Source organism: Littorina saxatilis, linkage group LG11 (genome assembly GCF_037325665.1).
Source record: "Littorina saxatilis isolate snail1 linkage group LG11, US_GU_Lsax_2.0, whole genome shotgun sequence".
In the NCBI taxonomy this organism is placed as follows: Eukaryota; Metazoa; Mollusca; class Gastropoda; order Littorinimorpha; family Littorinidae; genus Littorina; species Littorina saxatilis.
The window spans coordinates 38,432,598-38,448,678 of record NC_090255.1 but is presented as its reverse complement, the minus strand read 5'-3'; the positions used below and the strand labels follow the sequence as shown (position 1 = coordinate 38,448,678).

At 42.6% G+C, this 16,081-nt stretch overlaps 1 protein-coding gene across 1 annotated transcript in view; it reads left to right on the top strand.

Annotated features, from left to right (window-relative positions):
- LOC138979557 (uncharacterized) overlaps positions 1-16,081 on the top strand; it is a 35,669-nt gene that overhangs the window by 14,590 nt on the left and 4,998 nt on the right. Inside the window, exons 8-9 of the mRNA XM_070352271.1 lie at positions 9,211-9,426; positions 14,946-15,026. Coding sequence (XP_070208372.1) covers positions 9,211-9,426; positions 14,946-15,026 — 297 coding nt within the window. The remainder of the gene's footprint in view (positions 1-9,210; positions 9,427-14,945; positions 15,027-16,081) is intronic.

Below are 16,081 nucleotides of genomic sequence, written 5' to 3'. Positions count from 1 at the left end.
TGTTTTCTGTTAGCTGCTGGGAATTATATACTAACTCATCATTTGGTAATGTGGATAATAAGCTACGGCATAATTATGAGAAGAATCTTCGCAAGTCGAAACTGAAAAATTAGACACAGCGGGTTCTATTTTTAGATCAGTGGCAACTGTGGCACAGGCACATGCAATCTGTCGGAAAAAACCCAAACACTTCTGCTTTAATTGAGAAGCAGGAAATGTATGGTATTTTGTAAACATGTCATTAGTTAATTCTGAGGATGAGAGTACAGTCTCGCTTAGGCAAAGGGCGGAAGAGTACGCTCTGTGGAAAAGTTAGTGCACTCCAAGAGTGCGCTAACAGTTTTAGCGCATCGCCATTAGCCAATCAACTGGTTCACATAAGTCATGTGACACCAGTACTTACTGACAATTATTATTATCTTTATTATTAAAGACCGTTGGCTCGATATATTTGTAAATGTACTGTTTTGTCAATAACAAATGTTCCAACAACCTACCTTTCTTGTTTTTTGAGACTTAATTATTAGCAATTTTCAACAGTTCTATGCTAAATGGAACCATTATATGGAACATTTTTGATTGATCCTGGTATCCTACTTTTCACGGCCTATTATTCCAAGTCACACGGGTATTTTGGTGGACATTTTTATCTATGCCTATACAATTTTGCCAGGAAAGACCCTTTTGTCAATCGTGGGATCTTTAACGTGCACACCCCAATGTAGTGTACACGAAGGGACCTCGGTTTTTCGTCTCATCCAAAAGACTAGCACTTGAACCCACCACCTAGGTTAGGAAAGGGGGGAGAAAATTGCTAACGCCCTGACCCAGGGTCGAACTCGCAACCTCTCGCTTCCGAGCGCAAGTGCGTTACCACTCGGCCACCCAGTCCACATATAAAATGCGCAGGGGTATGTAATATTAGGTCATAGCGTTAAGGTGCCTGTAGTTTTAAGTAGTAATAAAGACTGTCCAAAGAGTCGCATAAAGGTCCCCCCCCCCCCCCCCCCCCCTCTGTGTTTATACGGGCTTGGGACCGTTTTGACATTACATGTCAAAGCCACATTGTTTTTTTGGGGATTAAACAATACGATTATTATATACAGAACCAAAACACATCTTTAACAATTATTTACAAAAATGACAAAGTAGTTTGGCATTGGAATGTTAACAATATCACAGGCGGAAGTATCACAGTCAAAAAGGGATCCGTTAAAAGGGTGTAGGCAGGGTTGAAATCCCATAAGAGGCGATCACACGCTTTACCTAGAAAAACGAGGGTGACTTTCTGGTTTGAGAGCAGGGGAGATAATCCGTACAAAAACAACAACCTGGGCGGGGCTTGGCGCTTAACAGACAGGTACAGACGCATGAAACAACATTATACACTATGAGACAAATAAAACCGTTTAAACACGCTCCCTCTTTATTACTACTTAAGACCACAGGCACCTTGTCCCTACGACCTAATATTACATACCCCTGCGCATTTTAGATGCACATGAGGGACAGACTATTCCTCTGCCTTACTACTCTCTCACTCTCTCTCTCTCTCTCTCTCTCTCTTTCTCTCTCTCTCTCTCTCTCTCTCTCTCTCTCTCTCTCTCTCTCTCTCTCTCTCTCTCTCTCTCTTCCTGAGTCTTTTGTCCCGTTGCATGTACATTTTATGTGCCAAACTTGCAGCAGTGTGCATTTATTTCAGTTTAATAAAACGTTATCGTTTGTACAATAAAACTGTTTCAGTGGTGATCCTGCATGGTTACTTGCATTGTAAGTGCGACAGGCAGTTGCTTATATATTGCAACTTTCAACGTTTTCAATTCTTAGAGTTGTTTCCGTTAGGTAGATAAGACATAAGCCATAAGACATAAGATTGTATTACAACCCAGTGCAGTACACAGGAATGTTGTTTGGCTTGAGTACATTTAATACATAATACATTCCAACACAACAACCAAACAGAGTGCTCACTTAACTGCGTACACACACTCATTCACACCCAACCATGTGATGTCAAGCTTCATACTGTGAGTTAATTTAAGTTTAAACGTTATCGTTAACACGATAACACAATTTCAGTGGTGACGTGAACCTGATTACTTGCATTGTAAGCGCGACAGGCGGTTGGTATCGCAGCTTTCAACGCTGTAAAGTCACTGAGAGAGTTGTAAAACAAAACACAGACAAGGCTGTCCAGTTTCCCTACATACTGAGGTAGGTGTAGTTCAACGTAAAACGGAAAGCATGAACAATTTCACAACATGCATTTGTGTTAGCGTAGTGTGTTAGCTGGCATTTTCAACGTTGTTAATTCAGTGTTGTCATTCTCATAGCCAAAATACTGCAGTTTTTGGCTCACGTAAGTGTAGCCTATGCGATGCTAACTTTTGTCTGTCTGTGCGTATGTATACATGTATGTGGTAGAAACTCTAACATTTGAAGACGTCACATTACATTGACGTCACATTATGACGTAAGAGGGTTTGACGTCACGCGAAGGAATTACTGAAAGTCTCGGTTATTGGTTTTTTGAGCAGGCCGAGACTAGTTGGCAGTCGTGTCCTTGTAAGTAGGCTGCATCAAACACTGTACATAAGGAAGACGTGGAACTTGCGAAGAAAATGCGAAAAAGTGTTTGTGGGTTATCGTCCCTAGTCACATGCTGACGGCGAAAACAAAATGGCGGATCGCGTAGGTACCGATCGCGTGCGAGGTGGTGGTAAATTGTGCTCGGCTTTTTGTTGCAAGAACGCCCGTTACAAACAGAGCTGCTTCGGGAAAACTTTCCACATGTTCCCTAAAGAAGAAAAAAGGTGGGTTGTGCAGTGATTATTTCATCAGGTTTACCTTCTTCAGAATGAGAATGCAATGGCTCGAGTCAACTCACTCAGATAAGCCAACTGTCTCTGGGCATTTTTGTCTGCTATGATACTACAGTATTTATAGAACTAATATGCAAATGAAATATTACAAACATAGCATGGATCGGTTCATCCTGAGATTTCTGTACTAGCTGTACTATGTACGCGTGTGTCTGCGTGTGTACCTGTGCCTGTGTACACTGTACTTACGACTGTGAGTGTGAGTCAGCAGTCAGTACAAAACAACAGTTTACACTTGATGACAAACTACCCGTGGGCATATTTGCCGAAATCTTTATCAAACCTTGCTTACGGGAAAACTACAGTACAAAGGTACATCACTCATCCGTTTTGCGTTCAGGCAGAGCGTTAGATTTAGACTGAAGATCTGATTTATTTTTTGTCTTTCCTTTTTGCTTAGTTTAACAATAACATTGTTGTTTTTATTGTCAAACTAGGTGCAGAATATGGATGCAATTCACAAGGCGAGAGGACTTTGAAAAGCTGCAGCCAGCTGATGTTCAAGGTCTCAAGCTTTGTACTGATCACTTTGAGGCCAACCAGTAAAACAATCCTGCAGAGAGGATCACTTGTGTGGAATGCTGTCCCGACATTGTTTGCAGTGCCCAATCCACCACCGAAGGTTATTTATTTATTGGTTTTAGGTTTTTGCAAACCAATGAAGCACACTATTAAATGCAGGTTGAGTAATGACAAGTTTGAGGCTGATGTAAGAATTGAAAAAAAACAGCATTGTTCCCATCAAATAATGCCTGTTTGCATTTAGCGCAAAAAAAGGATAAGGCCAACAAAAAAAAGTTACTTATTTTGGATCGACGTCTTGATTAAGATGATATGATGAACTTATTTTGCCAAAAAACAGCCCCAAATGGCAAAAAAAGTATAGGGTCGGCGTCAACAACAAAAAAGTTGTATGTTTCTGGTCACCTGACCCTACCTATGTTTTCCCGACGACCCTAGACTTTTATTTTGCATTTTCAAAAATAAAAGGGGTATTCGAAAATCAATTGTTTTCCTGTTTTTCAACAAAATAAGTTAAAAAGATGGTTTAAAAAAAAAAAGTTTAGAAAAAAAATCTCCACCTTTAGTCATGTTAGGCCACAAAAAAAGTCTGTTTAAGGTAACATAGGCCCCCCAAAAATAGCGTCGGTAGGTCGGCTTTTTATTTTTGTATTTTAGCCATCTGAATATTTTAATTTCATTTTTTAATGCCCCAAAAAAAGTCTAGGGCCGGTGGGAAAAAAATAGGGTCGGTCCGGATACTGTAAACAGATTATTTTTTGTTTTGCCTTACGAGAAACATACACTTTTTTGTGTGGCCTAAGACCAATGCCATGAAATTGGGAGAATTGTTTCATTGTGACTGGGTGTTGGTTGTGAGTTTGTCAGTTAAAGAGCTGTGCATTTGCAGGTTGCTAGTGGGAGGAAGCCACCATCGCAAAGGGTAGCTACAAATGAAGCCAGCACCGACCTGTCGCCTGATGCACAAATTGTTCAACCAGGTAAGAGATTTTTAACCATGAAGAACACCCTGACATCAAAAAATGTTTAAACCCATCCATTACATAGTTGATAATTGCTGTATAGGGTGACGGGCGCTGTGGCGGGGTGGTAAGACGTCGGTCTATTAACTCGGAAGGTCGAGGGTTCGAATCCCGGTCGCGGCCGCCTGGTGGGTTAAGTGTGGAGATGTTTCTGATCTCCCAGGTCAACTTATGTGCAGACCTGCTAGTGACTTATCCCCCTTGGTGTGTACACGCAAGCACAAGATCTTGTAATCCATGTCAGAGTTCGGTGGGTTTTAGAAACACAAAAATACCCCGCACGCTTCCTCCGAAAGCGGCGTATGGCTGCCTAAATGGCGGGGTAAAAACGATCATACACGTAAAATTCCACTTGTGCAAAAAAAATGAGTGCACGTGGGAGTTTCAGCCCACGAGCGCAGAAGAAGAAGAAGAAGCTGTATAGGGCGGATGCATGGATGGATGAAATTGTACCTGTAGTTCCAACACGTAAAGATGGGAAACATATCCTGTTAGAGGCATGGTGTAACAAGAAACAATTAAGTGGCTCTATTCCCATCTCCCCCCCCCCCCCCCCTTTCCCCGTCGCGATATAAGCTTCGTGGTTGAAAACGACGTTAAACACCAAATAAAGAAAGAAAGAAAGAGGCATGGTGTGTGAGGAGTTTACCTGGTACTGTTGTCCTAATCAATCAGTCAATCAATCAATCAATATGAAGCTTATATAGCGCGTATTCCGTGGGTACAGTTCTAATGGCCTCACCCATTCAGTACCAAACAAGGTCAATTCCATCATTGTTCCACATCGTATCCATAGTTGCTAATACACTTCATTTCTGGCCTGCCTTCCTACGCTATTGTTTATTTTCATTTTGTGATTTAATTACACGTGTTTTAATTTCTTCCAGGTTGTAACTTGTTGTGGTTATGTTATTTTATGTGTGTTTTCTTTTTTAGATGACATTCAGGCGATCCTGGAGGACATAGGATGTAAAGCATCAAAGTCGTCATCTTCCCCATCCCCTCGTGAAGCGGAACTTTGGCAGAAGGTCAACAAACTGAGGAGCAAGGTTTTCCGATTAGAAAAGAAAACGATGGAACCCCGTGTAAAACGAGCGAGTAAATTAGCCAAGCCTCCCAAGAAAGACTTTGTAGTAGAACAGTTGTCTCATATATTATCAGGCGAGGCGAGCTATTTTGCCATTTATGCCTGTTACATATTTACCGGTTATCTGCTGCTGTGTCCAATCCTGGCAGAGACGGGAACGCATGTTACCAAGGAGCTGAAGGAGAGTCAATGAGATGAGAGAATGTGATTAACAATTGCCAACTCTCTCCGTACAAAGAGGGTCCAAAATTGTATAAAAAAAATAGATGGTAGGCAATTCAAAATTAAAACAAGTCGCGTAAGGCGAAAATACAATATTTAGTCAAGTAGCTGCCATTTTTCAGCAAGACCGTATACTCGTAGCATCGTCAGTCCACCGCTCATGGCAAAGGCAGTGAAATTGACAAGAAGAGCGGGGTAGTAGTTGCGCTAAGAAGGATAGCACGCTTTTCTGTACCTCTCTTTGTTTTAACTTTCTGAGCGTGTTTTTAATCCAAACATATCATATCTATATGTTTTTGGAATCAGGAACCGACAAGGAATAAGATGAAAGTGTTTTTAAATTGATTTGGACAATTTAATTTTGATAATAATTTTTATATATTTAATTTTCAGAGCTTGTTTTTAATCCGAATATAACATATTTATATGTTTTTGGAATCAGCAAATGATGGAGAATAAGATAAACGTAAATTTGGATCGTTTTATAAATTTTTATTTTTTTTTACAATTTTCCGATTTTTAATGACCAAAGTCATTAATTAATTTTTAAGCCACCAAGCTGAAATGCAATACCGAACCCCGGGCTTCGTCGAAGATTACTTGACCAAAATTTGAACCAATTTGGTTGAAAAATGAGGGCGTGACAGTGCCGCCTCAACTTTCACGAAAAGCCGGATATGACGTCATCAAAGACATTTATCAAAAAAATGAAAAAAACGTTCGGGGATTTCATACCCAGGAACTCTCATGTCAAATTTCATAAAGATCGGTCCAGTAGTTTAGTCTGAATCGCTCTACACACACACACACACGCACACACACACACACATACACCACGACCCTCGTTTCGATTCCCCCTCGATGTTAAAATATTTAGTCAAAACTTGACTAAATATAAAAAGGACTCTCGGAGCATGGACTTAATGAGTCAAAAATTAAAGAAGGCTCTATGAGCCGAAGTACATGTTTTGTCTATTGTCTTTTTATATTTAGTCAAGTTTTGACTAAATATTTTAACGTAGAGGGGGGAATCGAGACGAGGGTCGTGGTGTATGTGTGTGTGTGTGTGTGTGTGTGTGTGTGTGTCTGTCTGTCTGTCTGTCTGTGTGTGTGTGTAGAGCGATTCAGACTAAACTACTGGACCGATCTTTATGAAATTTGACATGAGAGTTCCTGGGTATGAAATCCCCGAACGTTTTTTTCATTTTTTTGATAAATGTCTTTGATGACGTCATATCCGGCTTTTCGTGAAAGTTGAGGCGGCACTGTCACGCCCTCATTTTTCAACCAAATTGGTTGAAATTTTGGTCAAGTAATCTTCGACGAAGCCCGGGGTTCGGTATTGCATTTCAGCTTGATGGCTTAAAAATTAATTAATGACTTTGGTCATTAAAAATCTGAAAATTGTAAAAAAAAATAAAAATTTATAAAACGATCCAAATTTACGTTTATCTTATTTTCCATCATTTGCTGATTCCAAAAACATATAAATATGTTATATTCGGATTAAAAACAAGCTCTGAAAATTAAATATATAAAAATTATTATCAAATTTTTTTTTTCGAAATCAATTTAAAAACACTTTCATCTTATTCCTTGTCGGTTCCTGATTCCAAAAATATATAGATATGATATGTTTGGATTAAAAACACGCTCAGAAAGTTAAAACAAAGAGAGGTACAGAAAAGCGTGCTATCCTTCTTAGCGCAACTACTACCCCGCTCTTCTTGTCAATTTCACTGCCTTTGCCATGAGCGGTGGACTGACGATGCTACGAGTATACGGTCTTGCTGAAAAATGGCAGCTACTTGACTAAATATTGTATTTTCGCCTTACGCGACTTGTTTATTTTGAATTCCCTACCATCTATATTTTGATACAATTTTGGACCCTCCCTGGTGTGTTGTTTCTGATGTACCTTTTAGTCTGTTTACAGTAACATAGGCACACAAAAAGAGGGTCGGTAGGTCGGCTTTTCTTAAAAAAAATTTATAACCATCTTTTTAAATTATTTTGCAAAAAAACAGGAACAAAATTGATTTTTTTTTTTCTTTTTCTTTTTTTCCAAATGCCAAAAAAAAAGTCTAGGGTTGGTCTAGAAAAATAGGGTTGGTCGGGATACCGTAAACAGGCTATTTTGCTTTGTTTTGCCTAAGCAAAGACTAACAAACTTTCTTTAGGGTCTGACATTGTATATACTATACAATTTTTGGGGTATTAACTAAATACATGTATACAGTTTTCGATTCCTTTTATACTTTTTCACAAATTAGCCCCCCCCCCTTTTTTTTGTAGTCTGCCCTGGGGGCGGGAGGTCTCCTAATTTCGGTTTCTAGGGTCACCTTATGCTTCCCCATGAGCTGAGAACTTAATTTAAAATGAGCCTCGATTTTTTTATTTGTATTTTGTAATTGTGCCTTTGTCCAGTCACATGATTTCACTTTGTACTTAAAAACTTGGCGCTGTCATCATTTATTGCTATTTATTGTTCAGTTGTTCAGTATTTATTGCTATTGGGCATCAGTTATTCAGTTGCCCTCTTTCGAATGAGCCATGCATGCATTATGGATGTGTTTAGCAATGTAAAAGAAGAAACAATGTGAAGCAAACATATAGCACCAAATAAAATAACCGAATCAGAATGGAAACTTCTTCAGTGTATGTGTGTGTGTGTGTGTGTGTGTGTTTGCTGTTTTAAATACCGAAAATGTGAAAATAAAGCAAGTCACAGCATGAGAAAGATCGACTGTACTAGTCATGACAAAGCAGGAGACAGCCTGGTCAGCATGTAGAAAAGGGGAATAACTCGTATTTAGCCATTCTCATTTCTAAGCATGCCCAATGAGGAAGTTATCCTTCTTCCCATTGTAGTTTCTTTGGCTGCATGCAGACAGACAGATCTAGATCTAGTGTCTCGCTATCTTGCACAGTTTCACCTATGCTCTTTCTGTGTGTGTGTGTGTGTGTGTGTGTGTGTGTGTGTGTGTGTGTGTGTGTGTGTGTGTGTGTGTGTGAGTGTGCGTGTGTGTGTGTGTTCGTGTGTGTGTGTGTGTGTGTGTGTGTGTGTGTGTGTGTGTGTGTGTGTGTGTGTGTGTGTGTGTGTGTGTGTGACGGAGTGATTGAGTTTGTGTTACTGTTTGTCGATTTCTTACGTGGCTTCGCCTCTTGCTCTGTTTGCTCTTGTAGGTTTAGTTCAGCATTGTGTGCTAGCTGGCAGTGTCAACGTTGTTAATTCAGTGTTGTCATTCTCAAAGCCAAAATACTGCAGTTTTTCTGTTGGCTCTTGTAGGTGTAATTCAACGTAAAACGGAAAGTATTTCACAACAAGTATTTTTGTCAGCATTGTGTGCTAGCTGGCATTTTTAACGTTGTTTAAGTCAGTGTTGTCATTCTCATAGCCAAATACTGCAGTTTTTCAATTTGCTCTTGTAGGTTTAGTTCTTAGTTGTTTCTTTTTGCTTTTTTTCTCTCTCAGAAATTCTTCAGTTTTGGAGAGAAAAAAAGCATGGCTATGCAGATTGTGACGTCACTGCTGGTGTTGTGGATCACGTGTTCAAGAGCAGCCACCAATCAAACCGTGTTTTACAGCTGGATTAAAGTGGAATATGACTGGCCGAACGACACCATGAAACAGGATTACATCAGCACCAAGAAATTCATCGTGGAGAACAACATCATAACTGGGCTAAAGGCTAGTTCGTCAATTTTCTCTCTTTTTAGTGACCATCACCTATCAACAGTAACCATCTTCACTCCAATTATTTGTATGACCAAAGCATCATCTCCATAATCCTGCGATGACGTCATCGTCGAGACAGACATTCCAGGATGAAAAGACCCAAGTTTGGAAAGGCATGCAATCGGTGAATTGACGCATTGGATTGTAAATCGACGTGTAGCTCAAAAATGGAATCGATTGTTGTTTAAGTTATAAGAATCTCGTACGGAAGTTGTGAACACAGTGACAAACGCGGAGACAGACAGCCAGACAAGGAGACGTACCAGCAAACACGCACACCCATGCATACCCTTCAGATACCGTCCCCGGCAAATGTGACCCTAAGAAATGTACTGAGACATTTGCTCTACCATTATTAACACCCATCTAAATTGATAAACTCAAAATTGCGATGTGACTATGACAAGTAATTTAATTAATATGAAACACTAATTTCTGCACAGACAAGGTCGTCCTGAAACAAGAAGTCTTTATTTCACACCGGTGACACTGTGACGGTTCCCCTACGCTTTGTGTTCGGTGCCCTGACCCTTTGTGTTCGGTTCCCACTCGGTTCCCACACGCCAAAATTCGCGGACAAAACATCCATTTATGGTAGTATTACGCAATGTTGCTCTCTGAGAATGGTCTTGTTAGATCTGTGAGTGTTTACACTACATGCCTAGGTGCTGTTGGATTGAAGGTTTTTGATATTTTAGCCGTTATTAGGTAGAATGCCTTCCACTTTACTGCAAAACTGCATAATTCGTAGCATCGGCAAGAAATATCCTACCAAAAAATGCCTGCTTGGAACTGTCGTTGGTCCAGCAAAAAGTTCAACATGTCTGTAGCAGACAGCCCAAGTTTCAAGATTGTAGGGCCATCCAAACAGCCGTAATAATAAAAACAACAAAAGTAGTCAGTGAAATTGGCTGTGTTCGGTCCCCACACACTTTTGTGACGTAGGCGTGACGGTTCCCATAATTCATTGTGTCGGTCCCCACTTTCTGTGTCGGACCCCACTTTCGACCTAATTTCTCTGTGACGGACCCCACAACCAGCCTATTTTGTGTCGGTCCCCACACCTTCTTGGATTTATGACTTGCCGGTTACTTGTATCATTGTATTCATTGAATCTAATTGTCTCGGAGTTATCAAGTTTTCAGCAAAAACCGCCAAGGCAGCACCTTTTGTGATACCAAGTAAGTCAGATGACATCAGTATGTGTGTGTGTGTGTGTGTGTGTGTGTGTGTGTGTGTGTGTGTGTGTGTGTGTGTGTGTATGTGTGTGAAGAGAGAGAGAGAGAGAGAGAGAGAGAGAGAGAGAGAATCAGAATCAGAATCAGAATGTTTTATTCGCGGAAACACTGAATGGTTTTTAGCGAAAGGGTGTTGTGGGGTTGGGATGTCGACGTACAAAGCTTTCTGGATACCGAAACATGCACGATCGCGAAAAGATTCTCGCTACTGGAAGTCCGATAGCGAGTCAGTCTGTGCACACAGCTAGGTGTAGGATGTGCACGTCCGTCACACGGGGGTCTTTGTTCGTTATTTCCATTAACAATGCAGGTCGAAGATCAGCCCAGGTACAGTCTCACGGCTGCCGCCAAAACATTCAGGTCTCTGGTCGCCTGCCTTCTGTCTTCTGCGAAGTCGTCTTTGCTCAGAGGTTTCGACCTCTTCAGACAGCGCGCTGAAGAGTCTCTCATTTTGATGTACCAATCAGTCACTTTCCTTTCTCTTATGTCGTATCTTAGCACGATGTCGTCCGATTCGCATACAAGCACGTTCTGTTCAAAACGCTTGTCTAGCACCGCGTGGTGTATGGACTGGTTACGGCGGATATCCCTCAGCCTTCTCTGCTTCTTCGTATTTGTCACTGCACCCACTTGTTCGTAGATATCATCTAGGAGAAAACCAGCCTGCTCTGCACTGTTCTCAATAACACGTTCCTCTTCTGTCTCCGAGTCCCCCTTCCGCAGCGCCTTCCCCTTCCCCTCACTCATCTCTGAATCCACTGCACTTTCTTCCACCAAGTCAGTGTTTTTGTTTACATAGCACGCATGCATGTCAGCCAGTGACCCAGTTTCAAAGTCAGTCGCCCGTTCGGCGATATCTAATTCACGGTTTTCACGTGCTGAATTGCCATAGTGATGCAATGGTGACAGCGATGGAATGCTTGCTTGCTCATACTGTGTGTCACATCTGTCATCTTTGCCTACACTTTCCTTTTCTGGCGTGGGGGAAAATAGGGGGGTTGGGCGAAAAAGGGGACTTGCCTGTTGTTCCTGTTGTTGTTCCTGTTGTTTGGATCTTGTGTAGGCTTCGGCCCTCATCGCATCACGTCGTAGCTGGCTGGGGGGCTTGCGACGAAACTGTTGTTTACTGGTTGAGTGAGCGGTAATGGCGGCTGTGCTGCTACTGGTCATTCGAAAAACAACGACTGTCTTGCTTCCTTCAGAGGCAACTTTCCAGGAAGTTAGCTGATTTTCAGCAAGCAGGGCCTCTAGCATGGCTTTTACTGCGGTTGGAAGTCCAGCAACAGACATTGTGGTAGAGTAATGAAGAATTTCGAGCTGGAGAGATCGCAGCAGTGAAAAATCCGCCCTGCTTGATCTCGTGCCGTCCCGAGACCCCGAGAGAGAGAGAGAGAGAGAGAGTGAGAGAGAGAGAGAGAGAGAGAGAGAGAGAGAGAGAGAGAGAGAGAGAGAGAGAGAGAGAGAGATTGACACCTTTCCAGATCACTCCGGTTATGCGACACTACCGCGAGCGTCACTACCGCGTGTCACACTACGGCGAGTACGACACTACCGCGTGTAACACTACCGCGTGTCACACTACCGCGAGTACGACACTACCGCGAGTATAACACTGCCCGGCGTGTCACACTACCGCGCGTACCACAACCGCGAGTACCATAACCGTAGAGAGAACGCATGCAAACTTACTTCTTGTGAGTTTGTGTTCTAACGGCTTTGATTGGAAGCAACCCATTCTATATGTATTCTGATAGTGTGTTCTGATCGTTTTGAGTTCTTGGTTAGCATGACAAACATTGAATTAGTGTTCAGAGAACAGACCAGGCCTTTTTGTTTTATATTTCAAGGAAACATTTCAACCTTTGCCTTCAGCCATGGAAGTCATAAAATGACACGCGGTAATGTTATACTCGCGGTAGTGTGACACGCGGTAGTGTTATACTCGCGGTAGTGTCGTACTCGCGGTAGTGTCGTACTCGCGGTAAGTTCTGTTTCCGTACCCGCGACAGCGGCAGCGACAAAAGAAAACGCGCGCAAACGCGTGACGTGTTTCCGTACTTGCGTTTTAAACATGCGGTAAAATCTGTAAACTCCCGCGTTGCCGCGCGACAACGCGAAAAAATCGCTCCAGGACCTTTTCAAAAAAATCGCGTCGCTTGCCGCTTGTCGCGCCGCTAACGCGTCGCGCGTGTGGAAACACTCCTGGTCATTTTCTATGTGCTTGATTTTCGTCGCACCGCTGGAAAAACGCTATCGCGGGTACGGAAACACAACTTTAGTGTGAGACGCGGTAGTGGTACTCGCGGTAGTGACGCTCGCGGTAGTGACCAGCACCCGATCACTCCACATAAACGCTGGTTCTGGTTGCATTGTGCCGCTGACATACAGCTAATAGGATTTTTACACCCCCGGTATAGGGGTGTGTATAGGTTTCACTCGATGTGTTTGTGTTCGCAAGTAGATCTCAAGAATGAACGGACCGATCGTCACCAAACTTGGTGAACAGATTCTATACATTCCTGAGACGGTCCTTACAAAAATTGGGACCAGTCAAACACACGGTTAGGGAGTTATTGGTGGATTAAAATTATACAAGGCCTGGTATAGACGGACACCCCCGTTGGTCAAAGGGAAATAACCATTCTCACTGCCACCAACTGAGAAGGTTATTTCCCTTTGACGGGGGTGTAGTTCCTATCGGAGGAATTTCTTGTTTTAATCCTTTTGTGGTATTGCTGATGATGCTGAACATGTATTTTACTAGTTTACCAATATGTATCTTTGACCCTGATAGCCTACGAAAACGGAGCAATCATGGCCCAACATTGGCCCAATGCTGAATTTATTGGCGCGGTGTTGAGCCTTAGTCGGGCCGTTGTCGTAGGCTGTCAGGGTTTATGTAGCCTTGTTCCATTGTATTCTGACTGTCATAAAGTAATTAATTTTAAGAGAAAGCAGTCATGAACACAAGGAGCTGGGAAAAGTTGCCTCTTACAACAAGCGTGGATAAAGACACATACTTGACACAGGCAAGTACTCTTTTTTTTTTTTCAATCACCACTAGAAGTCCCTGGGCAGCATTTTGCTCTGAAAACTGAATCTCACATACGACAGGTGGATCTTTTATTTTAAAAATGTGCCAAATTGCATATCTCCAAGGCCTTAAGACTAAGAGTAGATATTGGGAAGGCCAGTTCAAGAAGGTGTGGGTGGATCAACACATAATTTGCTGGTATACTGGGAACCGTCCCAGAGATAAATAATGTTATACATTATTTGTGGCATAAACTAATAAAGTTAGTCTCTCTCTCTCTCTCTCTCTCTCTCTCTCTCTCTCTCTCTCTCTCTCTCTCTCTCTCTCTCTCTCTCTCTCTCTCTCTCTCTCACACACACATACACACACATACTGATGTCATCTGACTTACTTGGTATCACAAAAGGTGCTGCCTTGCCGGTTTTTGCTGAAAAATAACTCCGAGACAATTAGATTCAATGAATACAATGATACAAGTAACCGGCAAGTCATAAATCCAAGAAGGTGTGGGGACCGACACAAAATAGGCTGGTTGTGGGGTCCGTCACAGAGAAATTAGGTCGAAAGTGGGGTCCGACACAGAAAGTGGGGACCGACACAATGAATTATGGGAACCGTCACGCCTACGTCACAAAAGTGTGTGGGGACCGAACACAGCCAATTTCACTGACTACTTTTGTTGTTTTTATTATTACGGCTGTTTGGATGGCCCTACAATCTTGAAACTTGGGCTGTCTGCTACAGACATGTTGAACTTTTTGCTGGACCAACGACAGTTCCAAGCAGGCATTTTTTGGTAGGATATTTCTTGCCGATGCTACGAATTATGCAGTTTTGCAGTAAAGTGGAAGGCATTCTACCTAATAACGGCTAAAATATCAAAAACCTTCAATCCAACAGCACCTAGGCATGTAGTGTAAACACTCTCAGATCTAACAAGACCATTCTCAGAGAGCAACATTGCGTAATACTACCATAAATGGATGTTTTGTCCGCGAATTTTGGCGTGTGGGAACCGAGTGGGAACCGAACACAAAGGGTCAGGGCACCGAACACAAAGCGTAGGGGAACCGTCACAGTGTCACCGGTGTGTATTTCAAAGGAAAACAGGACTGTACACTCATTGGGGTTATTTGAGACAGTTCATTAACGGACAATGTCCCGTAACTTACAGACGTCTACTTTCTGTGCATGTCCAGGTGTACAAGGACGACGTGTTCATCACTGTTCCAAGATGGCGTCCCGGTGTCCCTTCGACCTTGAACCGCGTCGTTATGAAGGCGAGTACACCTGCCTGTGTCTTTTAAAGGTCACCCCCAGGGCTGGATCTGAGGGGAGGGGGGGGGGGGGGGGGCTAGGGTTCCGCTAACAAGAGAAACATGAAAAAAAATAATCCACAGCATGGCTGTTTTATATTTCACAATTTGAGTTGTTGCTGAAATAAAGGTGTTACTGGCCAAGTTATTCGGAACAAAATTCTCACTCTTTGTTGGAAACAAACCTGGTCTGGCTATACGTTTTAGTATGTGTACAAGTGTATGGTAAATGTTACCCTGTGTAAACGCCTGGTCACACCTGTGGTGTCTTCACAGAATGTTTATGTTTATCAATCAATATGAGGCTTATATCGCGCGTATTCCGTGGGTACAGTTCTAAGCGCAGGTATTTTTTTTAATTTTTTTTTTATGCAATTTATATCGCGCACATATTCAAGGCGCAGGGATTTATTTATGCCGTGTGAGATGGATTTTGTTTACACAATACATCACGCATTCACATCGGCCAGCAGATCGCAGCCATTTCGGCGCATATCCTACTTTTCACGGCCTATTATTCCAAATCACACGGGTATTTTGGTGGACATTTTTATCTATGCCTAAACAATTTTTCCAGGAAAGACCCTTTTGTCAATCGTGGGATCTTTAACGTGCACACCCCAATGTAGTGTACACGAAGGGACCTCGGTTTTTCGTCTCATCCGAAAGACTAGCACTTGAACCCACCACCTAGGTTAGGAAAGGGGGGAGAAAATTGCTAACGCCCTGACCCAGGGTCGAACTCGCAACCTCTCGGCTTCCGAGCGCAAGTGCGTTACCACTCGGCCACCCAGTCGTTACCACTCGGCCACCCAGTCGTTACCACTCGGCCACCCAGTCGTTACCACTCGGCCACCCAGTCGTTACCACTCGGCCACCCAGTCGTTACCACTCGGCCACCCAGTCGTTACCACTCGGCCACCCAGTCGTTACCACTCGGCCACCCAGTCGTTACCACTCGGCCACCCAGTCGTTACCACTCGGCCACCCAGTCGTTACCACTCGGCCACCCAGTCGTT